Source organism: Mustela nivalis (assembly GCF_964662115.1).
Source record: "Mustela nivalis genome assembly, chromosome: 6".
Classification (NCBI taxonomy): Eukaryota; Metazoa; Chordata; class Mammalia; order Carnivora; family Mustelidae; genus Mustela; species Mustela nivalis.
In genome coordinates, this window is record NC_139025.1 from 2,884,590 (window position 1) to 2,910,737 (window position 26,148).

At 42.7% G+C, this 26,148-nt stretch overlaps 1 protein-coding gene across 4 annotated transcripts in view; it reads left to right on the forward strand.

Moving 5' to 3' along the window:
• Positions 1–26,148, forward strand: part of PPP1R13B (protein phosphatase 1 regulatory subunit 13B) — a 93,048-nt gene that overhangs the window by 13,198 nt on the left and 53,702 nt on the right. For 2 of the 4 annotated variants that reach the window (XM_082737415.1, XM_082737416.1), the window contains exons 1-2: positions 19,137–19,411; positions 21,764–21,911. In XM_082737415.1, the coding sequence (XP_082593541.1) occupies positions 21,764–21,911 (148 nt within the window). In that variant the 5' untranslated portion in view covers positions 19,137–19,411. Of the gene's footprint in view, positions 1–19,136; positions 19,412–21,763; positions 21,912–26,148 lie in introns of those variants that run through there. The other 2 variants (XM_082737417.1, XM_082737414.1) reach the window with 1 other exon arrangement.

The following is a 26,148-nucleotide window of genomic DNA, read 5'->3' on the forward strand; positions in this document are numbered from 1 at the left end:
CGTTTAAGAGGAGGTCCTTTATCGCCTTCTAGAGTAAAGCACAACTGGAAATGTAACCAAATTATGGTTTGGGTATGTAAATGTCAAGTTCCTGGCATAGAAGAAAACAGTGCCTGATGAGGGGGTTTCCCTAATCACCGCTGTTTTCATCTTCCTTCCCAGTCAGTGGGACAGTTAAGCAGATTCTCTCCATTTAGAACACAGTCAGTCTATGCATATCCTGGCCCCCGTATCCATTCGCCACTCCTCTCCACGGCAGACTCCTTTGTCTCAGCCTCCATGTTGCTTCCTTTGGGAAGTATGTCCTGGCGCTGGCATCTGGATCAGGCGGTCCTTCCGTGGGATGTCATGGCGCTCCGCAGTTTCCCACTGCAGTTTCCTGCTGTCTGTGTCTTTCAGCTCCAAGTTCAGTGACAGTGGAGGCGTTGACTATGTGTGCCCTGAGCTTGGCCCAGGGGCAGGTTGGGATATGTAAAATGCGCTAAATGAATGAGTGATTCTGTAAACGTGTCCAATTTGTGTTCTTTACAAAGTAGCACTTTGCTTCACAAGATGGGATTTGGCTTCTTGTGCCTCTTCTGCTGCAGTGTTTTATGGTAAAACAAGCCAACCTGAGAGCCTAATTCTAATGTCTTTATGTGGTTGTTGGCCTCACAATATCCTCAGATATCATTGTTAATAGAAAATACCATATGGTCCAGCCGGTGTCTCATATTCCTTTTGGGGAGTTGCTAGTAATTAGATTCTAAAGCTTATATGGGGTAACTGGGAGGAGAAAATGGGATATTTTAATTTTTTTAAAGATTTTATTTATTTGACAGATCACAAGAAGGCAGGGAGGCAGGCAGAGGGGGAGGGAGAAGCAGGCTCCCTGTGGACATGGGGCTCGATCCGAGGACCCTGAGATCATGACCTGAGCCGAAGGCAGAGGCTCAACCCACTGAGCCACCCAGGTGCCCCGAAAATGGAGTATTTTTATAGTAGCAGTAATAGTAGGTGCTCATGCTTTTGGTAGTAAAGTCAAAGTAGCTATGTTCTATGACTAAATTTAATGGAAAAATGAACTTTTGTTTTTACTTTGCCTGCTTTTTTATTATGTAAAAACTGTTATTAAAGTCTTCTAATCTGAAGTTCTATGGCTAATGATACATAGAAGAACCTGTTTCTAGCAGTTTATGAGATATTGGCTAATAGAGGAGAAATCTGGTGCTGGAGTTTACCAAGATCAAAATTCTGCACTGCTGTGGAGTCAGACAGGAAAAGACTATAAACTCAGGATTCTCAGTTTTTCCAGACTCAAACTGACAGGTAGATCTTTGCAAAATTTCACTGTTTTCATATCTTTTCCCCTCCCCCAGTAATACCTAGCATAATCTACACTGAAGTGCTTTAGACTTCTGTTTCGAAAATTTCAGTTTCTTGTGGGTTGAAGCCTTACTTGTTTATTGTCTCTGTTACTATAAAGTAGGAAGGGGTCAGACAAGTACCTTCCCTAGTGCTGACTCCTCACGATGTGAGCTTAGAGCTGAGTTAGAGGGCGTATGAAAGGGAAGCTCCTAGAGGAGCAGGTGGGCTCTGAGCCTGAGTTGCACATGAGTCCTGAGAATGAGAGAGGCCAGGGGACCACGGCGAGAGTGGGGGGCAGTTCTCCGCTGGTGTTGGGCCTGTACTTTCAACAGGTTCGGTCGTGTCCCATTGTACGCCAGGGCTCTGTGAAGGATCTGAGTGATACAGTAGGGAAGCTAACATTGTACAAAACCAGTGACACTCAGCAGATAATTATACACCAAATAGTAACCTTTATTATTTGCCGACACAGTGCTAGGCACTACACACTTAGAAAAATTGATTTGCTGTCTACAGGGGGTTCATAGTCCAGCTAATGGAAACTCGCATAACAGGCCGTGGAGCAGGACTGTGAGTACACAGACTGTCCCATCAGGCCTGGTTTTGACCCTGAGCCTACAACTCACTGGTTGTACGACCTTAGGCAGGTTATATAACCTGTGGGAGCTTATCTACTCATTTGTAAAAGGAAAGGAACAATGCCTGTCTCTAAATAAATTATGCTATAGCCATGTAGAGAAAATAATATATAACCTTAAAAAAGAGTGAAGTAGAACTGTGTATATTCTTATGGGAAAATGCCCAGAATATAGTGCTGGCTGAAAACCCAACATTCTGCTTGCTGTGGTCTTACTGTAAGAACGGAAGAAAAGAGTTTCATGGTGTAGAAAACATCTGAAGGGATAAATACCAGTTGTTTCAAGTGCAGGTGATTAGGACTATTTTTTATTTCCTCTATTGTTAGACTCACAAAAAATTATATGTTAATTTGCCACCCCCAAAATAATAAAAATAATTTAAAAAAGAACAAAACCTCTTGCCAGGATTCTGGCAGGCTTGAATGATATGCATGGAGAATGCATGAGCTCTGACACATACTGTCGGGAAGTAGGTGCCATTACTGTTATTGGTAGACGGGGCAGCTAACGAGGAAGAAGACAGCAGAATCCTTGAAGGTTAAATTTGCGTTCTACAGTTTGAATTGCCAAGGTCACTTGATTCCTCAGGGTAGGATCTTGGTTATCCTGTGGAGCCCACATCTGGGGACCAGAGTTGTTGTGAACCATGACCTCTTGCTGTCCTTGGGTGAAAGAGCCAAGACCTGCAGCTGGATGAGTGTACTAAGTGCCTGTGAGTCCCTCTCTGTCCGTCCCTTCCCTAAGGCTCCCTTGAGAATAAGACCGTAGTCCTCCATTTCTCGATGGCAGGGAGAGGTGGCCTGCCAAGTTGTGATGCCTGTTCCAGAAGAAACCTGGGATTTTCATGCATGGGCAGTGTGCTGTGGGAGGCTTTTGGAGTCATCCCTGGGTTTGGAATCAGACGTGGAGCAAGCTATCAAGCCTTTCTTGGACCCTGTTTCATTTGTAAAATGGGGTTAATGCACCCGCCTCTTTCACTTGCATGTCATAAATGGTTCTTTTTTTTTTTTTTTTTTTGTAAAGATTTTATTTGACAGAGATCACAAGTAGATGGAGAAGCAGGCAGAGAGACAGAGAGAGAGAAGCAGGCTCCCTGCCGAGCAGAAAGCCCGATGCGGGACTCGACCCCGGGACCCTGAGATCATGACCTGAGCCGAAGGCAGTGGCTTAACCCACTGAGCCACCCAGGGGCCCTCATAAATGGTTCTTTTTCTTGACCCTCTTGGTGAAGGATAGGACAATCCTTTTTTTTTTTTGGAGGTAGAATTGGTAGGTCATCTTACAAGGTTTACTTTTCATCTTGCCAGTAAAATAGATAGTTGGAATGAATCTTACTGGGAAAAATAATCTATTCTGTGGGGTTTTATTTTCTCTTTAGATCTGATTTTTTTACAATTTTTTTTTAAAAGATTTTATTTATTTGACAGAGAGAGATACAGAGAGAGAGAGAACACAGACGGGGGGGGGGGGTGGGGAGAGGGAGAAGCAGGCCTCCCGCCGAGCAGGGAGCTCCATGTGGGCCTCTATCCCAGGATCCTGGGATCATGACCTGAGCCACCCAGGCGCCCTCTTTAGACCTGATTTTTAAAAGATTTGTTGCTTTGTGGTACTTGTCTCTTGGGATTTTGTTGTGTATTAAACAATGTACTTTTTCTTAGGAATGACTTATGTTGGGTGCCTATACATCCAGATATGCAAGGGAAGGTCTTAGTTTTTGTCTGTTGTCCTGGTTGTCTGTCTTATTAGCTCCTTTTTTCACTCAGAGTGGCCATGTTTGGTTCTTACTTATATGGTTACCTCAGTTACATCCCAGTTGAGTCCTTGGACTTATTTATTTATTTATAAAGTTTTTTTTTTTTTTTAAAGATTTTATTTATTTGACAGAGAGAGATCATAAAGAGGCAGAGAGGCAGGCAGAGAGAGGGGGAAGCAGGCTCCCTGCTGAGCAGAGAGTCCGATGTGGGGCTCAATCCCAAGACCCTGAGATCATGACCTGAGCTGAAGGCAGAGGCTTAACCCACTGAGCCACCCAGGCGCCCCTGTTTATAAAGATTTTTGTTTATTTATTTGACAGAGACACAGCAAGAGAGGGAGCACAAGCAGGGAAAGTGGGAGAGGGAGAGTGGCGAGCAGGGAGCTGATGCCCGATGTGGGGCTTGCATGACCTGAGCCCAAGGCAGATGCTTAACAACTGAGCCACCCAGGTGGCCCAGATTATTTTTAACAAAATCATGTCACTTAGCTTACATTTTCCAGGATCTCATTGATATTTAGGGAGCCCTCTTGTAATATTTTCAAGGTGTATTATAGGTCTGTTTTGTGATCAGCTACCCTTTATAGATTGCATTTGATTATGTATTCCTATGTGTTGATTTTATTTCATGGTTTTCTTTTGTGACTTAATTTTAGTTGATTTCTACAATTTTATAAGTTCTAGGCGTTTTCCTAACCTTTTTAGTGCCCAGAATTGGTATCAGGTATTTAAATAAGAGAGGGAGGAAATTAGATTTGAGAGAATGTTGTATGACTTCTTCCTGGACAATTTTCAGACCTTGTCATTTAACATCATGTAAACGCTGTAATGATGACGACAACAACAAACAGTGGAGTGAGATCAAGTGCAGAGAGGGAGGCAGCCTGCTGAGCTGAGAGTCAGGAGAGCTGGTTTCCGTCTTGGTTTTGTTACACGTAAGATTTATTAACCTAACAAATTAGTTCCTTCCCTGGGCTTCTGCTTCCTCATCCGTAAAATGGGAAAGAGTGGTGGTTAGATGATGTTCCTTCTGGCTCTAAGATTTTTTTTTTTTTTAAAGATTTTATTTATTTATTTGACACAGAGAGAGAGAGAGAGAGAGAGAGAGAGAGCAGGAACGCAAGCAGGGGGTAGTGAGAGAGGAAGAAGCAGGCTTCCCACCAAGCAGGGAGCCCGATGTGGGGCTCCATCCCAGGATCCTGAGATCACGACCCAAGCCAAAGACAGACGCTCAACAACTGAGCCACCCAGGCGCCCCTGGCTCTAAGATTTGATGACTGATCTTTATGATGCCTTAAATGTGAATCTCTCAACATGCCCCTTTTAGTTGAATGCTTACGAAAGGATTAAGAAGCAAGTGGTCACTTAATCTAAAATAACTCAGATTACCACAAAAATTTTCTATCTTTTCTTTTTTCCCCAAACAACTTTAGTGACTGTGGAAGAAAAAAATATGAGGCCCTTATGTACTGTCATCTCAGATTTGCAGCTTAAAATCTCTGCTTTTAGTAGGACTAATATGAATGTTACCTTAGAGAAACACTGTTTTATTTTGTGTTAAAATATGGATCCTTGTGAGAACATCCCGAGTGCTCAGCCAACAGTAATACATGGGCTGTTTTTGAGATCAGAGGGGAAAGAATACTGTTCTGTGGTGGTATGGGCAGAGGGTAAAGGTGGTCTGTCAACCTGAACTCCTTTTTCCCTCCTCTTTGATAGAAACAGCCAGAGCTTTCAACTTGGTCCGGAGCTGAGACTCCCCCATCTTTGCCAAACGGAGCTGTTGTGGTTCTTGACCCTACGGGATGGGGGGGGGGGAGTGGAGAGGCGTTCTCCTAACGGAAGACCCCTGCTTCTCCTGCCTGGTGATGTGCTGGCCCTGAAGTCACCTTCTTGCTGACCTTTCCTCCCTCCGCACCTGCCCTGGTGCTTCTGTTTTAGGATTAAGCCCTCTGTGCCTGCTTGCCGCTGGAGGGGAGCTGGTCGTGGCCGGGAGCCCCACGGTGTGGTGGAGCGAGCAGGGCTTCGGAGCCAGTCAGACCTGCGTTCACAGGCGGTCTCCGCTACCGGGCAACTCTGGTGCCTTGGAGGAGAGCCGAGCACTTGCTCTTTCTTCTCATCTTTCTGAGTAGTTGATTTTCAGGTTTACCAAATATCAAACTAACACTTCGATTTTTTTTCCTTTTTTTTGACGAGTTGATGAGTACGGAACCTTTCTCTACCTTAGGCTTCTCGTTTGTAAAATGATAATCATTTTAGTAATTAAGGTCATTTTGGTTGCAAGTGGCAAAAACTCAACTCTTGCTTTCAGCATCTTAGAAAAGAGGGGCTTTATCGGACAGACCTGATAGGGAGCGCTGAGCCGCTGACCTGGCACAGGCCTCCCTGCCGTGGCGCAGCCTCTATCTCCTGCCGGCCACATCCGTTCTGTCAGCAGATCTTGTCAGAGCACCTTGCCAGTCCGCCAGCTCCTGTTCTGTACCACCTCCACGACGCTCACCGTCTGCTGGATTCTGACGTTTGCCTCCCGAGCGGCCGTCTCGGTTCTGTGCTCTTTCCCCTCCGCGTGTTGTCAGCAGGGCAGCCAGGGTGAGCCTGCGAGTCGTTATGGTAAAACACGCCCCGTGGTAGCTTCCAGTTCTCTGAGCTCGTTGTGATCTTCCTCTGAGCAAAAGCCTAATTAGTAGTTTACCTGTGCTCCTCCACTCTCCTCACTTTGATTTCTCTGCTCCAGCCAAGCTGACCCCTCGATCCTGAACCTTACTGAGCGTTCCTTCCGCCCTGGGGCTTGTGAGCTCTTTCCTCTGCCCGATTGCTCTTCCTTCAGCTTTCTGCCGGCTTAGGACTCCCTCACCCTCAGGGAGGCCTTTTCTAACACCTTATTAAAATTGTCCTTTTCCCTGTCTCCTTTGGCTATTTTGTTTCTTCATAGGGTATATCACAGCCATACTATATTTTAGATCTACTTATTTTGTCTCCGTCCCCAGACTATAATCAGATCCCCCCCAAAGTGCAGGAACCCTGTCTGCTTTGTCAGCACTGAATCTCCAGCATGAAGTGGGTGCTCAGTGATACTTGTGGAATAAAAAACATTTTCTGTCGTGTTTTCCTTCATTGAGCCCACAGTGGCAAGAGAGATGGGCATGTAAAATAACTGTGCTCCCTGGAAACTTGCCCAGGTGTGGGCCCCAGAGAGGAGGGGAGGGAATTGCCATCTGAAAACTATCGCAGTTGTGAGATTGAGTCCCACATCCATGACCAGCATGGAGCCTGCTTAAGACTCTCTTCTCCAGTGCCTCACCCACCCCATCTAGGGAAAAAAAATGGTGTATGATTGTCTAGTAGGTGCTGAGAGAGTGCTCATTCTTTTCCCTTTTTGAAAATGCGTGACTTCCTGACAATATTAACATTCAGAAATTGAGTCATTCTCCAAAATAGAAGTTATTGATATTGTTTGGAAAGGTAAAAATTATAGTCCTGTAATAAGAAAACTCCTGCACAGCCTGATGTTTTTAGGGAGTGATGGAATACACAATTCTGTCTTCAAAAGGAATGCTGTTGAAATTTTGCAAATTGTCCTCATGTTTTTGTAAATGCTCTTCTGGTATCTAAGCAGACCCAAACCTCAGGTGAATCGTCATGATCCACATCTTTATGAACCCATGCCAGGTTCATAAAAGAGGTGAATTCATATGAGTGCCAAGGCATCAAAGTTTTCCTTTTAGCCTTTATTTAGTAAGTGTTTTTTTTTTTTTTTTTTTTTTGGCCTGGAGGCAGTTTGGGCTGTTGAGTACATTCATATTGGGTTTTACAATGAATCTCTACAATTCACCCTGAAGTTCATACTTAATAATGTTTTGCTTTTCAAAGGTACATGTAAATTATATGTATGAAGTGAATTCTTCCATTATAAAGAGTAGTTGGAGTTTATGTTCTTATCTGATAACTTTTGGATAAAGATTGTTTCCTACACTTTCATCAGGATGAAGAACTTGAAAAGTGTGTGTGTGTAAGTGTTCATGGATGTTAGCACTGTTTTATTCTTGAACTATTAGAGTAGAAACTTAAGCTTTGGAGTCAGACATTCCTGGGTCAGACATTCTGGCACTTCTTAGTCATGTGTCCTTGGGCAATCCTTTGTTCTGTCTGCAGCGGCAGGATCATCTTAGCACCCTGCTCTCTAGGTCTGTTGGGAGAATCGCATGATATAATATGGGTAAACAAATGGTGTGTCCATGAACATAGTAAGCATGGAAATAATAGCTGTTCTTATTATCAATAAATTGTTGAAGTCTTGTATGTTAAATATCTTGTTATAAACCTTATTCTCATTTTAAGCATCTAAAATAAGTCACTATCAAAAACTTGTGTACCATCTGCTGGCTAATTGAACATAAAGTAAGTAAATAGTCGATACTACGGTGCCTGGCTGACTCAGTCAGAAGAGCATGCAACTCTTGATCTCAGGTCATGAGTACAAACCCCAGATTGCGTATAGAGATGACATAGATAGATAGATAAACAAACTTTAAAATAGGTCAGTACTGGGGCGCCTGGGTGGCTCAGTTGGTTGAGTGTCTGCCTTTGGCTCAGATCATAATCCCAAGGTCCTGGGATCAAGCCCCACATAGGGCTCCCTGCTCTGCGGGGAACCTTCTTCTCCCTTCCCTTCTGCCTGCTGTTTCCCCCTGCTTGTTCTCTCTCTGTCAAATAAATAAGTTAAAAACAAAACAAAAAAATTAGGTCAGTACTTGAGGGGCACATGGGTGTCTAGGTGTTTACCTCTTGATTTCAGCTTAGGTCATGGTCTCAGGGTCATGAGATGAGCCCCATGTCAGACTCAGTGCTCACCAGGGAGTCTGCTTGAAATTCTCTCTCTCCCCCTCCACTCTGTGTGTGTGTGTGTGTGTGTGTGTGTGTGTGTGTGTGTATGTGTGTGTGTGTTTGAAAAAATAAATCTTTTTTTTTTTTTAAAGATTTTATTTATTATTTGACAGACCGAGATCACAAGTAGGCAGAGAGTCAGGCAGAGAGAGAGTTGGAGGTAGGTTCCCTGCTGAACAGAGAGCCCGATGTGGGGCTCGATCCCAGAACCCTGGGATCATGACCTGAGCTGAAGGCAGAGGCTTAACCCACTGAGCCACCCAGGCGCCCCAAAAAGTAAAGCTTTTAAACAATATTTTGAAATACTAGTAGAATTTGAAAAAAGAAAATGTGTAGCTGTGTGTGTACCCTACTTCCAACAAGCAGTTTTTCTAAACATAAAATATGAGCAAGGCATTTATTGTGAAAACTTAAAATGTTGAGGTTTCACTTTTTAAAGTTGTTAACAAAGCTTCAGCAGTCTTTTTTATGACAAGCTTTATATAGAGATTAGTAAATTAAGTTTAGTTGTCCTTTTCATAGTGATTTCTAGGTTCTGGTTACAGTTGTTATTAAACAGTGCTAACACTGAACTTTTCTTCCTTGGAACTCACCAAATTAGGTGAAACTTTATCTACCATCTCACTGTGCTGTGACAACGGTGGTCTGTCTTGTCTCATTAGGACGTCTTATCATGGCTCATGTCATTACTGCCTGGATTTAGATTCCACAGAGCCCAAGGGACATCTATTTAAGTATTTTTCCTTTGTAAATGGCATAATCTCTAGGCAGTGGGACTTTTGTTTTCCACACTTCACTTTTGCTTAGTTTTCTTAAGATGAGAAGAAACATTTCGAGAATGGTAACTCAGAGCATTATAAGCAAATTCAAAGTAGGATCGTGGGATTCAAGAGCTGGCTCAAACCTGAAAGAGAAAATGGATAGTTATTTGTAAAAGGATAGGAGTATTATTAGACTTGTGTTTCCTTCGTAATCTATATTCTGATTTTATATTATGAGATGAATAGAATTGACTGTGGTACATCTATACACATGATTATATTAAAGTGTTCTTCAAAGACCTTATTTTGCTAAATATCTTTGTTTTAAGCTTTTTTTTCCCTATTAACAAAAGAATTAGTACTTTTGATATTGATTTGAAAAGATTTATACAAATATAAATGTTTATTAGTCAAGAAAAGAAAAATCATACAGGGAGATAATGTGTTTATTTAAAGTTATTTCCATTGGTAAAAATATTTTACTGATTGTATAGGTTATATAGGTTGGATAATTGGCATAGCTAGATATGTTTTCCCCCCTTAAATAGCAACTAGACTGATACATAATTCACATACAATAAAATTCACCCTTTTATTTATTTATTTATTTATTTAAAGATTTTATTTATTTATCGGGGGGGGGAGCGAGCACAGGCAGACAGAGAGGCAGGCAGAGGCAGAGGGAGAAGCAGGCTCCCTGCCGAGCAAGGAGCCCGATGTGGGCCTTGATCCCAGGACGCTGGGATCATGACCTGAGCTGAAGGCAGCTGCTTAACCAACTGAGCCACCCAGGCGTCCCTAAAATTCACCCTTTTAAAGTATACAATTCATTGGTTTTAATACATTAACAGAATTAGGTAGCCATCATCATGCCCGATTTGAGCACATTTTCATTGCCTCAGAAAGAAGAAAGTCTGTACCCCTTAGCAGTCCCTGCCCATTTCTCACTGCCCCCCGCCAGCCCCAGGCAAGCACACAGTTGTCCTTTATGCCTCTGTAGAGTTGCCTAGTCTGGACACCTCATGTAAATGAAATCATCCGTGTGATTTTTGTATATGGTTGCATCCACTTGGCATTATATTTCTAAAGTTGATGCATGTTGTAGCACTCTCTGCATACCGTTTTATGCCCGAGCAATGTTCCATTCTATAACTACATCGCATTGGCTTAATCATTCTTCATTCTGAGCTGTTTACACTGTGTGGCTGTTGTGAATAAAGCTACTGTAAACATTCCTGTTCAAGTTTTTGTGTAAGACAGTTTTTAATTCTGTTGGATATGTACCTAGGAGTAGATAGATATGTTTTAAGAAATACATATAAGAATGTATTTTCTTGAACTTACAAAGCAATATAGAGATGGAAGAAATTGTATTCTGAAAATTTAGGGTATACCTAATTTAAACTTCTGAAAGCTTAAGAAAATTTAGTTAGAACATTTACATGGTTTTAACCAGATACTCAATACAGTTAGTTGATTAATTAGGGAAAAAAAATGCATGATTCTTTGTTCTGGTTCCCTTATATAATAATTGCATTTCAGATAGTTTCAAATACAAACAATAGGTAAAACATAGTTAATTGAGAAAATATTAAATAATGGGGAGTAGGGGTGCCTGGGTGGCTCAGTGGGTTAAGCGGCTGCCTTGAGCTCAAGTCATGATCCCGAGGACCTGGGATTGAGCCCTGCATCAGGCTCTCTGCTCAGCAGGGAGCCTGCTTCCTCCTCTCTCTCTCTCTCTGCCTGCCTCTCTGTCTGCTTGTGATCTTTCTCTCTGTCAAATAAATAAATAAAATCTTAAAATAAATAAATAATGGGGAATATATTATAAGTAGGAGGGTATTTATGAAAACATTTGCTCTTTCCTTCTGTATTTTATAGCAAGCCGTTTGAAGTCGTGGTTCAGAGCAGAACTTGAGAGTCAGACCAGGGTCACTTCTCACCCTGGTATTAATTAGCTCAGTGATCTTGGACAAGTTATTTAACCTCTGCACACCTCATTGCCTTATTCTGTAAAATGAAGGGTGGTGTCTGTCTTGCAGAGTTGGTGTGAGAATTGAGAATGTGTGAAGTGCATATCAGAGCCTGATAATAAGCACCGATAAATGGTGATGGCAGTAGGACAGTGAGTGTTCATGTAGTTGGGTGTTGGGAGGCCCTGAGAGCAGTATCTTTTAATCTTCTTCAACCCTGACCCACCTTTGACCATGACCCAACAGTACCTCTTGTAAGATGACCCAGTCTTACACACACACACACACGCACACACATCTCTCTGTGTAAATATATATAGTTGGAAGTTTAGGGGACCACACTTACCTTACCGTGTGTAGTGTACTGTTTGACTGTATTTTATGCTAATAGACTTCGTTGTTGTTTTGTATTTTTTTTTTTTAGAAAAATTGAGCCCCAGCAGTTTCCTGTATTGTTTTTTTTTTTACAGTTTGCATTTATTTATTTGAAAGAGAGAGTGCATGTGCACAGAACGCAAGGTGAGGGGGGGAAAGAGGGGGTGGGAGAAGCAGACTCCCGTTTGAGCCTCATGAAGGGCTCGATCTCAGGACCCTGAGATCATGACGTGAGATGAAGGCAGAGGCTCAATTGACCGACACACCCAGGCGCCCAAGTTTTCCCTGCTATTACTATCTTGCATTAATGTGCTACATTTGTTACAATTGATGAACTCATGTTGAAAAATTATTTTTAACTAAAGACCATAGTTCACATGCAGTTCACTCTTTGTATCATATAGTTGTGTGGATTTGGACAAATGTTAATGTTATCTCTCCGCCATTACCATATCATATGGAGTATTTTCACTGCCTTAGAAACCCTTGATGCTCTGCTTATTCATCTCTCCCTGTCCCCAAAACCCCTGGCAACCACTGATCTTTTTACTGTTTCCATAGTTTCTGCTCTTCCAGAACTGTCATATAGTTGGAACCGTACAGTGTGTAGCCTTTTCACACTGGTGGTTTTCACTTAGCAGTATGATTTAAGAGTCCTCTGTTTCTTTTTGTGATTTGATACCTCATTTCTTTTTATTGCTCAATAATATTCCATCATCTGGATGAACCACTGTTCCTTTACCCATCCACCTACTGAAGGACATCCTGGTGGCTTCCAAGTTTGGACTGTTATGAATAAAACTGCTATACACGTTCCTGTGTAGGTTTTTGTATGTAAGTTTCAAACTCATTTGGGTAAACACCAGGGAGCTCCACTGCTAAATCATATGGTAAGAGTATGTTTAGTTCCGTAAGAAACGGCCAGGCCGCCTTCCAGAGTGGCTGCATCATTTCACATTCCCACCAGTGAGCTCTTGTTCTGCCTCCTCACGGCATTTAGTGCTGGCAGCGTGCTGGGCGGTGGCCTTTCTAGTTAGGTGCATGGTGCCATTATTGTTTGAATGTGGAGTTCCCTAGTGATCCATGACATTGAGCATCTTTTCTGCTTGTTTGCCATCTCTATGTCTTAATTGATCTTTTAGGCTCTTTTGTCCATATTTTTTTTTTAAGATTTTTAAATTTATTTATTTGACAGAGAGATCACAAGTAGACAGAGAGGCAGGCAGAGAGGGGGGTGGGTGGGAAGCAGGCTCCCTGCTGAGCAGAAAGCCTGACGCCAGACACGATCCCAGGACCCTGAGCTTAACCCACTGAGCCACCCAGACGCTCCTCTTTTGTCCATATTTTGATTGATTTGTTTTCTTATTATCAAGTTATAAGGATTCTTTGTATATTTAGGATGTAAGCTCGTTATCAGATATGTATTTTGTAAATATTTTCTCCCAGTCCATGGCTTGTCATTTTGTTCTCTTAACACTGTTTTGTACTGTTCTGTTCTATTTCATTAAAAACCAAAAATGGCCCTTGAGGCGCTAATTGATCTTATGGCCTACTAGTGGGTCACAGCCTGTGGTTTGAAGATCTGTGTTTTTCTGCTTCCCTAATGTCCACATGGACAGTGTCAGTAAAGCAGCCGCCATTCTGGGCAACGAATCCTACACTGATCAGCAGGAGCTTAGAGCTGATATTGTCCTTGCCCTGTTGGGCTCTTAACCTCTTAACCAACTGAGCCACCCAGGTGCCCCTGGACATTTAACTTTGAATAGATGCTACTCAGATATTCAAATGTATCTGTCCCCTCAAGAGAGTTAAATATGTATCCTTGCAGTTTTATACTAATCATTTATTAGAAAAAAAATTTCATTGCTCTCCAAAGGCCAATTCTGTTTTTTTTTTTTCCAAACTAATGCAAATCCCAGTTTTGGAAATTGAACTTAACATGATCTTATTGAACTATTCCTCTGTTTTCTTTGGAGGTAATCTTACTCCTCCCAAATCTGAGAGGGTCAGGGAAGTCACTCCCTGATACTCTGCAGTGCCACCTTGTGGTAAGAGGGAAGCTTGAACGAGGGCTGCCGCTGCTTCTCCGGGTTTGAGTGAAATCTGCCAAGGTGGTATCACGTGTGTGATAGGCTCTTGACTTCATACTAGCATTTTTCAAAGTTTTTTTCCTTCTCTCTGATGTCTACTAACTCACTGATTAGAGCGGTAAACTGTTGTCAGTCTCTTTCTGTAGAGACCTTGATGAGAAGGCAGGTGCCTACCCTTCATAACTCAACCTATTGAAAAACACTTTATATATAATTGGAGAAGTTTATTGAGTGCCTACTGTGATCTGAGCAGTGCTGCAGGCACTAGTGATGCCGCAGTAAACTAAAATTTCTGTTCTCAGGCAGCTTGTGTTCCAGTGGAACATAAATATATAACATAGTTTAGGTGGTGGTGAGTGCTAGGAAGGAGAGTAAAAGCAGGATAGGAAAGGGACTGAGTGATAGAATAGTGTTGTGTTAGATTGATTAGGGAAAGCTTCTCTGATAAGGTGACATTGGAGCCGAGGCCCGAAAGAAGAGAATCATACAGCCATGCTAGTAGCTGAGGGGAAGCATGGCCTAGGTAGAGAACAGCAAGTACAAAGGCCCTGAGGCAGGAATTGGCTTCCTCTGTTAGAAGAACAGTGAAAATGTGTTCTTCCCCTGTGGCTGGAATAGGGCAGTGAAGGGGGAGGTGTGGTGAGAGGTAAGATCCAAGTGGTGTGTATATGATGCAGATCATGTGGGACCTTGGAGGCAGGATTTAGGACTTTAGATCTTATTCTGAGAAAAGTAGGAAAACACTTGAGGACATTGAAGGAGGTGATGTATCTATCGCAACAAAAAGGAGCAGTCAGAGTCTGGGTATACTTTAAAATTAGGGTCCACAGTGTTACTGATGTGTTGCTTGTGGAGGGTGAGAGAGAAGGGGGTCAAGGGCACCTCCCTGGTCTGTTTCATTTTCTGTTCCTTCCTCTTTGTGAGTGGGCAAGGGACCCCTCGCATGTGTTTTTCAGTCTTTGAGAGGCTGATTTAGGGAAGTGGGATGAGACATTCAAGGGGAGGTCTTAGACTTAGTTTTCTCTATAGCCCTAATGTTTCTGAGATTCTTAACAGGTGAATTGGTGAACAGTGTTAGGGTCAGAAGGGAGCAAAGGTTGATTCTCATACTGGGGCACATAGCCCACTGGAAAACTTGAAAGGGTCTTCTGATGTTCCTTTACCCTGACTCCAGCTGGTGCTTTCTGCGACCTTTATGAGCTACTTACTTGTAAGCTCCTGGGTGAGGTATTTATAACCTACAGTAGCTGCATTGTTGTATAGCTCTTGTCATTTTATTCCTCCTGTTATCTTTGTTGTCTCTGCATTCCTTTTCCACTAGATATGAAAGTAGGTGGGGTTGGTGGGCTAAGGGATCTAAGGTTTTACCTGAGTGGATGAGGGCCAGCAAATTCGGAGAAACGTTCTAAAGGGTATATTCTATCCGTATTGTCTCCTGTGCTGCTGGTGAGAAGCCATGGCCCAGAGAGGCAGGAGGGGGTGATTCTGCAGGCAGTCACAGCAAAAGCAGTGGTAGAACCAGTGACAGAATTTCATTTATTTCAGGCTTCTTTGTATCACATAAGTAGAATTTCCCATTTCCTTTTCTGGATGTTTGTAGTTTTGACATTTTCCTTTATTTGGGGGCATAATTTATATACCATAAAAATGAACAATTCAGTGATCTGTAGTAAATTTACAGAGTCGTGCCACCATCACCACAGTCTAATTTTAGAACATTTCTGTCGCACTAAAAATAAATTTTGTGCCTGTTTAAAATCTCTCCATTTTACCTAGCTTCTAACTCTGTGGATTTACCTGTTACGGAGATTTCACATAAATGGAATCATATAATGTGTGATTTTTTTGTGTAAGCATTGTTTTTTTCATAAGGCATAATGCGATTAAGGTCCCTCCATTTTGCAGCCTGGTTAGGTCAGTACTTTGTTTCTTTTTATGGCTGAATAATATTCCATTGTACGATAATACCACGTTTATTGGCTGATGAACATTTGGATTGTGTACTCTTTTTTTTTAAGATTTTATTTATTTATTTGACAGACAGAGATCACAAGTAGACAGGCAGGCAGAGAGAGAGGGGGAAGCAGGTCCCTGCTGAGCAGAGAGCCCAATGCTGGGCTTGATCCCAGGATCCCGAGATCATGACCTGAGCTGAATGCAGAGGCTTTAACTCACTGAGCCACCCAGGTGCCCCTGGATTGTTTACTTTTTTTTGGTTATTGTGAATAATGCTGCTTACGAACATTTCCACACAGGCCTTTGTATGGACATATATTTTTATTCACTTAAAACAGGTATCTAGGAGAGGAATTGCTGGGTCATATGATAGATCTGTGTTTAACATTTTAAACTGAACAGACAGTTTCTCAAAATGGCTATACCAGTTTATATTCCCATACTAGTGCATGAGAATTTCAGTTTCTCCACATCCTCAACACCGGTTATTACCTGACTTTTCCATTATAGGATAGTTCCTTTTTTGTTTTTAAGGATCATTTCTCCCCCAGCTTTACTGAGATAAAATTGACATAGAATATTGCATCATTGTATAATGGACATGTAACGTTGTATAACATTGTATACAGTGTGATAATTTGATACATATGTATATTGCAGATAGTTCCTGTTTTATAATGTCTTATACATCCCTACTTTGTGCTTTGTTTGATTTCCTTAGACCAGGATCATCCTTTAAATACCAAGTTTGTAAACATTTTAAAGGATATATGTAGATGTATGTAGATATGTAAGTTTGTGGTTATTATTAGTGATTAGTTGGTTTTCTTTATGTAGCTCCAGTGTTCTTGAAAAGGATGCAGTGGCCTCTCAGGTTACTCACGGCGGTTGTATTACCTGCCTGCCAGCCTGTTCTCATTCACTGAGCATGTCCATGAGACCCCGTTGTATTCGGGCTCTGAGTGCCAGCACACGAGTCCTGCCGTCACTGGCCTTATGCATATTTCTGGGGGTTTTGATTAAAAAGAATACTAAAGGGCACCTGGGTGGCTCAGTAGATTAAGCCTCTGCCTTTGGCTAAGGTCATGATTCCAGGGACCTGGGATCAAGCCTGGCATTGATCCCTCTGCTCAGCGGGAAGCCTGCTTCCCCTTCTCTCTCTGCCTACTTGTGATCTCTGTCCGTCAAATAAATAAATAAATAAATAAATCTTTAAAAAGAGAGAGAAAAGAAATATACATGCAGCTTGATTTCAAAACCTGGCAATGGGTTACAAGTCACTCCCATGAGTCACAGTGTTCCAGTAGAGGATGTAATCAAGAAAACACCCATTATGTAGTGTAAGAATGCGGCACTGGAAATAGCCGCAGTCTGTCATCAGCAGAATAGGAGGCTCTCGCTCAGGTTGGTTCAGGAAGGGCAAACATTGGTGTTGGGAAAACTTCCAAGAGGAGGCGGACGTGTGTGGGTGATTGAGAAGGGGAAGCAGGGCGCGCAGGGTCTGTGGGCCGTGGTCTGGGCTGAAGGGTGGTTGGGGCCAGTAGGTGTCGGTGTCCGGTCCTCACCTGCCGTGTGTGTTACAGCGCACAGTATGAAAACCTTGGCAGGTTTCTCTCTCTTTTTTAACTTACATATTTTATTTATTTATTTGACAGAGAGAGGGATCACAAGGGGATGGAACAGCAGGTGGGGTGGGAGTGGGGTGGGAAGCAGTCTCCCTGCTGAGCAGAGAGCCTGATGCGGGGCTCGATCCCAGAACCCTGAAACCATGACCTGAGTCGAACCTAGAGACTTAACCCACTGAGCCACCGAGGCACCCCCAAAATCTCTGCTTTTCAGCATATTCATCTTTCAGGAAGGATGAGCTTTAACTTATTTTTCTCTGTACTTGTTTTCTTTAGTTTCCCAATCCTCTTGCGTTTCTTCTTTCTGTCTTATAGTTATTATTAAGAGAAAAAAATAACACTACCTGTCAGATTGTGACAGGTATCAGTTCTAAGATATGTTATGGTTTCAGAGATGTTAAAATGTAAACAAAACAAAATGTGCTTCTAGGATCCATAAAATATATTTTTGTTGGAGATATTTAGTTGTTATTGTTGTTTGAGAGAGAGCAAGAGCAGATGAGGGAGAGATCATGAGCAGGGGAAGGGCAGAGGGAGAAGCAGACTCCCCGCTGAGCAGGGAGCCCGCTGGGGCTGGATCCCAGGACCCCGGGATCATGACCTGAGCTGAAGGCAGACGCTTAACGGACTGAGCCACCCAACACCCAGGTGCCTCAAGACGTTTAGTTTCTTAAGTGAAGGAAATCTTGCTAGAATAATGGCAGTCACATGCCTTTTCAGTTTAATTTTAGGTGATGGTATAGGGGAGTCTATACCATCCAGATCAATGCCAGCTTCTTTTATCTGGAAAGCTTCTAAATCTGTCATGATTATAATGAAATTAGCTTTGATTGAATAATTGGAGATTAGAGGAAATGAATTTTGCTAAGATTAGAAAAGATGGGGTTTACTAAAGACTATAACAGAAAGCTTAAAAGCTGAGGTAATGCTTAGTGATTTTTGGATGAATTAGCTTTTACATCTGAATGTCCAGACTCCTAACTGTGCCATTCAGCCTCCCCTCCCTCACCCCACCATGTTGATCTTACTTGTGAGCTGAAAAGTCGGCGTAATTCAAAAGTGTCCCCAAATAGCGTCGCCCCATCCTTCACTCCGACAGCGTGATCGTTGGGGACGGTGCTGCTCAGAGCAAGTGAGCCCGGCCCTGCGCGTGCTGGCGGAGCTGCGTGGCGCCCGTGGTCTGTGCCCATCCCAGGTCTTGCTGTCTTCCAGAAGCAAATGATGGTGTCAACATTCCCTGCCTCGTGGTGTTGCGAACACAGCACCGGCCACTGCAGCAGACACGGGGGTGAGGAATCCGTGCTCTGAGCAGCTGAGGGAAGCAGGGCACGAACTTGGCCGCTTGCCGGTGAGCGGCGGTGTTAGCATTTAAAGAGAAGGTAGTAGAAAAAAGAAAAAAAAAGTTTCACTAATTCGAAATTTTGATTTATAAAGCATGATTTAGGAAAGTCTATTATTAGATCTTGAAAACCATTTTCTCTGAAATGACGGAATGTATCATTAGAAGTATAAAATATGTGTAAACAAGAGCAAAAATGCATTCCAGTTTTGTTGAAACTGTGAAAGCATTAAGGCCCTTCAGTTCTGGACTTGTTTGTACTGGATCCAGGAATTACTGTTTTATTCCAAATTCTATAGATTCCAGTCCGCTTATTTCAGTATTCAGAAGCCCCCAATTCAATCATTTCCTCTTATGGGTTAGTGAGCAGAAGTAACTGTTTAACTGCTTGTAAAATTCAAATGTACGTGTAATATGCAAGAGTTGCTGCAGGGGCAGTGCTTGCTTCCTGAACAGGCAGCTTGTGGGTTACCTGCCGCAGTGCCCCCATCATCTGGTGCGGTAGGGGCTTTGTATTCCGTGTGGTTCGTGCAATCAGCCGGATATTCGTGTGCCGACCACCAGGCTCGGGTACTGCTTAGGCCCCGAGGAAATGACGGGTCCCGAAGTTGGTCGCTTGGAGCCTGGTGAGCAGGGGGAGACCTGTAATGCTGTGATGCGATAAAGATAGGTGTGAGAGTGAGGGGGACTCAGAGGACGGAGGTCGTCTCCTCGGGGAGAGGAGGTGGTGACGGGAGGTTTTGCACAGGCGGTGGCCTGTGAACTGAATTTTGGGGGGTGAATTGGAGTTTGCAGGCGAGCAGGTGGGGCCCTCGGGCAGGGACAGCAGCCGGAGAGAACTTGGACTGGAGTTCAGGGAGCAAGGCTCAGCGTGTGTAGGGGCAGGCCAGGAAGTTTTGTATAACTGGGTCTGGTCTGCTGGGAGCAGGAGCTCAGCCGGTAGTCTGGAGGCCTTCTCCGAGGGCTTTCCAAGGAAATCCAGGCCCCAGAAGAGTCTCTGGGGGAAGAAGTCCAGGTTCACATGAACATTCGGCTCCTAAGTGCTCAGTAAAGAGACCTGTTTCCTGTTTATATACTAGAAAAAAACTTCTCTGGGAAGGGCTGCTGTTCAGCCTTATGGAGCTCCTGAGTATTTTAAGCCGGGCGATGACTTCATTAGATTTACATTCAGAAAGTGAACTGGCGGAGCCGCTGGACTGAGGGGACGTTGGTGGCAAGGAAACCAGTTGAAAGCTGTTACCAGTTTCGGTTACGTACCATCTGACCATCAGTCTAAAGATGTTTAATTTCAAGATTTAGGAATTTAGGACACTGCTAAGAAAAAAACTACTTGAACAATGAACTAAAATACTTAACTGACGGCTGAGATTTTAAGTGAGAGGAGGATTTGGGGACAAATGGAGCTTTTGTTTCTGACTTTGAGCAAAGAATAAACATTTCATAATACTGATTAAAGAAAATATTCGGTTTAAATTGTATTTTAGGAGTAGTGTTTTAAAGAAATCCCTTCCGTTATGATTGCTTTAGATCTTAGATCACAATGGTAGGATTTTTTTTTTTAAAGATTAAAAAAAAATCCTTGGTCGCCTGGGTGGCTCAGTCATTAAGCGTCTGCCTTTGGCTCAGGTGATGATCCCAGGGTCCTGGGATCGAGCCTTCTGTCAGGCTCCCTGTTCAGCAGGGAGTCTGCTTCTCTCTCCCCCCTGCCCTTCTACCCTGCGTGCTCTCTTGCTCATTCTGTCTCTCAAATAAATGAAATCTTTTTTTTTTAAATGTTGGACAGTTTCTTTTAATGCATGATACTGTATTTTCATGTTTAAGGACCATTTGCATTTTATTCTGATATATTGTTGTATATCCCCAGACAGTTTTTTAAACTTTTTTTTTTTTTTTTTTGAAGTAAACTCTATCCCCAATGTGGGGCTTGAACTCATGACCCCAGGATCCAGAGTTACAGGCTCCACTGATGGAATCAGCCAGGCGTCTCTTCCTCAGCCAGTTTTTAAAAATAAATTGGATATTTGGTCTTTTTGTTACCGATTTTTAGGAACCTTTATTTATTTTTAAGATTTTATTTATTTATTTGACAGAGAGAGCACAAGTAGGCAGAGACAGAGGGAGAGGGAGATTCAGGCTTTCCGCTGGTCAGGGCTCAGGGCTGTGCTGGATCCCAGGACCCTGAGATCATGACCCAAGCCAAACACAAACAACTGAGCCACCCAGGCCCCCCTTAGGGGCCTTTTGTATGTTACGGAGGTTAGCCTGTTATTTGTAATATGTGCTGCTGATGTTTTTCTCTCAGTTTGTCTTTTTTGCTTGAATATATCCATCTTTTTTATAGTGCCTGGTTTTTGAGCTATAGCTAGAATGAGCTTCAGTACTCTAAGGTTATAAAAAGGAATTTACCTGATTTTATTCTAGAACTTTTATAAATTTATGATTTATATTTAAATATTTGATCTTGTATGAGTCTTTGCTGGTAAATGATATGCAGTATGAATCCAGTTTTTTTTCCCCAGATGGGAATATCAGTTTTTCAGACATCACTCATTGCAGTCTTTTTCCTTCCTCGATCTCCTTCATCATTTACCATTTCCTGTTTCTGGACTTCATATTTGTTTCATTGATATATTTATTTACTTCTGCAGTACTGTTTTGAGGCTTTATTGTATCTGGTAATGCTAGTTTCCTTCTAATGTTATTTTCTTTTGGAATATTCCTGACTTGTTTTACATTTTAATTTTTCTACATGATTTTTAAAATTTTAACTTTATTTCTTATTTGTGTAGGTAGTCTTTACACCCAGTGTGGGGCTTGAACTCACAACCCCGAGATCAAGAGTCGCTGCTGTTTCAGCTGAACCAGCCATGAATTTTAGAATTAGCCTGTTTCCAAAAACTGATCTTGTAGGCATTTTGGTATACGTGGGAGGAGTGGGAGATAGAGGGGGTCGCTTTAAATTTACAGACTAATCCCTGTGATGATGACTCAGAGTTGTAGCTGTTGATCTTTTCTCTTACAGATGATATTAACCGTGTTCTTGAGCAACAACGAACAGATTCTAACAGAAGTTCCTATAACACCAGAAACAACATGTCGAGATGTTGTAGAATTTTGCAAGGAACCTGGAGAAGGCAGTTGCCATTTAGCTGAAGTGTGGAGGGGAAATGGTATGTATTAAGCTCTGTAGGGATGACTGTGTACATAAAATTTAGTATTTATGAAATGCAAGATTTTGCTTCTGGTTCTTCGTTATCTGTGGTAATGAGGAACTGACTAATTAAAATCACATTACTTGGGGATAAGATTTTAGATGCGTTTTGTGAAAGATGTATAATTGGACCCTTATTAGTGCCGTCTGCGATAAGTAGGAAAAATAGACGGAGTTCTTCTATGAGAGCTTTCTTGACCTCACCACCGTCACACGAGTTCTCTGTCCTCTGAGACTGTGCAGTCATGTTTCATATGTACCGAGTTGTTCATCAGCTTTTCCCCTCTAACACTTCAAGGCAGAAACACTATTTTCTTTCTTTCTTTTTTTTTTTTTTTTAAAGATTTTATTTATTTATTTGTCAGAGAGAGTGAGCACAGGCAGAGTGGCAGGCAGAGGCAGAGGGAGAAGCAGGCTCCCTGCTGAGCTAGGAGCCCGATGCGGGACTCGATCCCAGGATGCCGGGATCATGACACGAGTGGAAGGCAGCCGCCCAACGACTGAGCCACCCAGGCATCCCGAAACACTATTTTCTTTCCCCTCCATATAAAACCTGTTAAAACAGTAGGCCCTTGATAAATATTTATTAAACTGTGAAGAGCAAATACAGTTGATTCTTGAATAACACGGATTTGAACTGCTCAGGTCCCCTTATATGTGGATTTTTTTTTCAGTAAATATATTGGAAAATTTGGGGACATTTGCAACAATTTGAAAAAACTTGCAGATGAACCACATAGCAAATACCAAAAAAATGAAGAAGTTAGCTATTACTATAAGAACACAGTATGTAATACCTGTAACATAAAAAATACGTGTGAATCAGCTGTTTATGTTATCAGTAAGACTAACAGTCCAACGGTAGGCTGTTAGCAGTTAAGTTCTCAGGGAGTCAAAAGTTACTTGTGAAGTTTTTTTTTTAAGATTTTTATTTATTTATTTGACAGAGATCACAAGTAGGCTGAGAGGCAGGCAGAAAGAGAGAGAAGAGGAAGCAGGCTCCCCGCCAAGCAGAGAGCCCAGGACCCTGGGATCATGACCTGAGCCGAAGGCAGAGGCTTTAACCCACTGAGCCTTCCAGGTGCCCCTACATGTGAATTTTTGACTGCACACACGGTCAGCGCTCCTAACCTCTGTGTTGTTCGAGGGCAGACTCTACTGGCTCTTATTCGAAAGCTGGGCAGAGAAGATCAGCATAAATAATACGATACTGAATACAAAAATTTCCGCAGAATAGCTTGGATTCTAAAGGAGAGGTGGAATGCAGATAGGCCCTACTCAGTAGGGAGGCGATGAGAAGGCAGGACGAGAGAAGCACACAGGCGCTGCGTGCTTCTAAGGTAGCTGAGGGACTGGCGGTGAGAGAAGGTAGGCAGCAGGGAAGAAGCTAGAGCTAGCTTGACAAAGACCTTCAGTACCAGAGGATTCCTGGGGCAGGAAAACAGAGGTGGTGGCTGTGGACGGGTCTGAGTTCTGGAGGACAAGAATGATCACCTGGAACTCGCTGAGTCTGGGGTGATCCTGAGAGCATCCGAATGTGAGAGTTTAAAGGGGACTTAGGAACAATCACTGAAGGCTTACACTTCTTTTAAGTAGCTTTATTAAGATAAAACTCACATACCGTACTGTTCACCCACAGAAAGTGTGCGATTCAGTCATGTCAGTGCGCTCAGAGTTATGCAGTGGGTGTGAGCTGTATCTCATTGTGATTCTGATTTGCATTTCCCTAGTGACTAATGAATGATATGTAGTGTCTCTTCACGTGCTTATTGGCCATTTGCATATCTTCTTTAGAAAAGTATTTATTTAGATCCTTTGCCCGCTTTTTAATTGAGTTGTCTTTTTTTTTTTTTTAAGATTTTATTTATTTACTTAACACAGAGAGGGAGAGGGCAAACACAAGCAGGCAGAGCAGCAGTTAGGGGAGAGGCAGGCTCCCCACTGAGCAAGGACCCTGATATATGGGGCTCCATCCCAGGACCCCGGAATCGTGACCTGAGCTAAAGGCAGACACTTACCTGACTGAGCCACCCTGGTGCCCCAATTGAGTTGTCTTATTATTGAGTTATAAGAGTTTTTGTTTTTAATTGAGGTATAATTGAAATATAACATATTCGTTTCACATACCTAATGATATTTGTATATATTGTGAAATGATCACTTTAGTAAGTCTCATTAACACCCATCACTACACAGTTACAAAAAAATTTTTTCTTACGACGAGAACTTTCAAGATCTATTTTTTTAGCAACTTTCAAATATGCATCACAGTATTATTAACTAAAGTTACCATGCTGTACAATACATCCCCAGTAAGAGTTCTTTATATATTCTAGACACAAATCCCTTGTTGGGTATATGATTTTTAAATATTTTATTCCAAAGTCTTGTGCTTTTAATGTTATCCTTAGAATTCAGAGCAAAGATTTTTTTAAAAATTTTATTTATTTATTTGACACAGAGAGAGAGACAGACAGACACAGTGAGAGAGGGAACAGAAGTAGGGGGAGTGGGAGGGGGAGCAGCAGGCTTCCCACCAACCAGGGAACACGATTCGGGGTTCGATCCCAGAACCCTGGGATCATGACCCGAGCTGAAGGTAGACGCTTAATGACTGAGTCACCCAGGTACCCCCAGAGCAAAGATTTAAGGGCACAGTGAGAGGAATTTGACTTTGATAAATGTTGGAGTATTACTAAACCAGTGCTATCAGTGATAGCACTGATAACAGTGACGGGAAACTGGCCATGGGGAGGGGGGACAGTTAAGTAATGACAGTTTGTTGGGGGACTGCTGTGAGAGCCTGATCATTGTCTCACTGTTGCTTCTTCCCCAGCCTCTTAGCAGTCTTGTTCATTGTGACTTGTTACCACTTCTAAGTCTTCACCTCCCTCTCCCCCTCTTTTGCCTTCTCTGGGAGGGAATAATCTCCTTCAGCAAGTGTCATTGCCCCAGAAGGTCCCTGGCCATTGAGAATGCTGGTCCCTCTCACAGGAGTCTTTTGGTTGGTGCTGTCCTTGTCTCCAGGCCCACCTGAAATCATACCGTGTTATTTTACCTCATCAGGAATGAGGTAAGGAGGTAATGACCCTCACAGCAGACGGTCCCGGCATGCTGGCCACTGTATTTGCCTTGGCTTTTGTGTAAGCACTTGTCATTGTCTAGAACAATCCCTAGCTCCTGGCTCCCTTTGCTCGCTAACTTCTGTTCGTTCTTTGCTTCTCCTCCCTTCCTTGAGTCTCAGCGGTTGTTAGTGTACCTCTCCTGCGCTGCCATGCTGTCACAGTATTTATCAGAACAGAACACGGTAGTTTTTGTATCTCTCATTGGACTACAGTTCCTGAAGGCAGGAACTTGTCTGTTGGCTTCGTATTTCCCTCAGTAAATTCTTTTTTTTTTTTTTTAAAGATTTTATTTATTTATTTGAAAGACGGAGATCACAAGTAGGCAGAGAGGCAGGCAGAGAGAGAGAGAGAGAGGGAAGCAGGCTTCCTGCGGAGCAGGGAGCCCGATGCGGGGCTCGATCCCAGGACCCTGAGATCATGACCCGAGCCAAAGGCAGCAGCCCAAACCACTGAGCCACCCAGGTGCCCCCCTCAGTAAATTCTTAAATCACTGAATAAAACAGACGTCAAAGCTGGGTCTCAAAGAGATACTTTCTGGTGGGTAAGATTCAGAGGAAGAGGGAAAGCACTTAGAATAGCCATTCTCTTATCTTTTTACCCTAAAGAAACCCTTATAGAAATTTTCAGGTTTCAGAGAATCCTTGCATGAAAATTCTCACATCTGCAGCTCGTCTTGTATGAATATGATCAGTGCGCCAGAAGTGTATGCTCCACTGGCGGTGTCTGTGCTTTGGAGAAGGGAGTGTCTCTGCAGATCTGTAGAGTGGTTTGCTAGCGCTGCCGTAGCGCGGCACTACGGCCTCAGGGACTTAAACACCAGGCGTTCATTCTCCGGTCTGAGGTCAGAGTGTTGACAGCCTACGATTTTCCTGAAGCCTCTCTCTTTGGCTTACAGATGCCACCTTCTCTCTGTCTTCCCTCTGTGCATGTCTGTGTCTTAATCTCTTCTAGTCTCTTCTTCATATGAGGACACATTGGAATCAAGCCCACCCTGGTGACCTCATTTTTACTTAATACCTCCTTAAAGATCTCTCTATCTGTCAAATAAACAAAATCTAAAAAAATTTTTAA